The 1,198-nt window shown below is 45.0% G+C and overlaps 1 protein-coding gene across 2 annotated transcripts in view; it reads left to right on the top strand.

Moving 5' to 3' along the window:
* Window positions 1–1,198, top strand: part of LOC101852712 (glutaredoxin domain-containing cysteine-rich protein CG31559) — a 65,852-nt gene that overhangs the window by 55,974 nt on the left and 8,680 nt on the right. For both annotated transcript variants that reach the window (XM_005104474.1, XM_005104473.1), the window contains 2 exons: window positions 254–370; window positions 981–1,109. In XM_005104474.1, the coding sequence (XP_005104531.1) occupies window positions 254–370; window positions 981–1,109 (246 nt within the window). The remainder of the gene's footprint in view (window positions 1–253; window positions 371–980; window positions 1,110–1,198) is intronic.

The following is a 1,198-nucleotide window of genomic DNA, read 5'->3' as shown; positions in this document are numbered from 1 at the left end:
CCCCACCTTCACTCCCACTCCCACACTTCTTCCACCCCCACCTTCACTCCCACTCCCACACTTCTTCCACCCCCACCTTCACTCCCACTCCCACACTTCTTCCACCCCCACCTTCACCGTGTTCCCCATTGCCCTACCGCTCTCCTCAACCCAAACGCTCTTATTCTATCCAGACATTGCCGTTAGTTCAGATACTCTTTCTTGTTGACGCAACGTTCATCATTGTGCCTTTTATCTGTTCTATTTGTTTCAGAGAAACTACCGGCAACTGGAGCAAGGGAAGATTGTGATCTACGCGACCACCATGTCTGTGGTACGTGAGACGAGCGAGCGCTGCAAGGTCGTGCGTTGTCTGCTACAGAACCACATGGTGAGTTCTCTTTATACTAATGCAAACCGTGCTGCCAATCGGATTCATCAAACTGAGTCGGGACTAGATAGATTTGTCTTTCATAGATGGGTCAAAAGCTACCAATTTGGCACATAAAGACCGAATTCTACAAAATTTGACGGTGACCTTCAAAATCAGTTATTGCATTTGTTTTTCTAGATTGTGAGTCGAGTTGGTTGTACAGTGTCGAAAATTGTAGCTTTTGCTTAATCCTGTGGCTGCCCTCAACACAATCATCTGATTGACAGTGTGGTCTGGGTACAAGAGTTGATACAATTAGATATATATTATACCATTGAGTCGTGCTTCTCTTATTTTTATGTCCACAACTCACTGATAAAACCGTTGGGCAGATGTTTTGTAGTTGTGCGGTACTGGTTAACTTTGACTGAATTACCTTTAGTTGAATTATTTGCGAACGTTTTAAACCCCTAGGTACTTCTTAGGGTTTTTCTCTGTTTCTAGGATATCCGTAGAAATCTTTGGCTTTTTTGTTGGTTCCCATGAGAGAAAGGTTTGGAATAAAGGAAAAATAAAGTAATTAGTTAACTGTGTGTGGAGAGTTTAACATCTGGTCCTGTGGCCTCAGGTTCGGTACGAGGAGCGCGACCTGTACATGAGCCGAGAGATACAGCAGGAGCTGCGACAACGCCTGGCACAGGAGGGCGTGTCAGAGGTCAGACTGCCGCACGTGTTTGCTGATGGGATCCATCTAGGGGTGAGTAATACAGAAGATATGGTGATATTGTATGTGTGAGTTTGTGTGTGTGCGAGTAAGTTTATGTGAATGTGTGTGTGTGTGTGTGT

The sequence above is a fragment of the Aplysia californica genome, unplaced genomic scaffold (genome assembly GCF_000002075.1).
Source record: "Aplysia californica isolate F4 #8 unplaced genomic scaffold, AplCal3.0 scaffold00421, whole genome shotgun sequence".
Lineage (NCBI taxonomy): Eukaryota > Metazoa > Mollusca > Gastropoda > Aplysiida > Aplysiidae > Aplysia > Aplysia californica.
The sequence above is the reverse complement of the archived record's forward strand: the minus strand, read 5'-3'. Positions and strand labels throughout refer to the sequence as shown.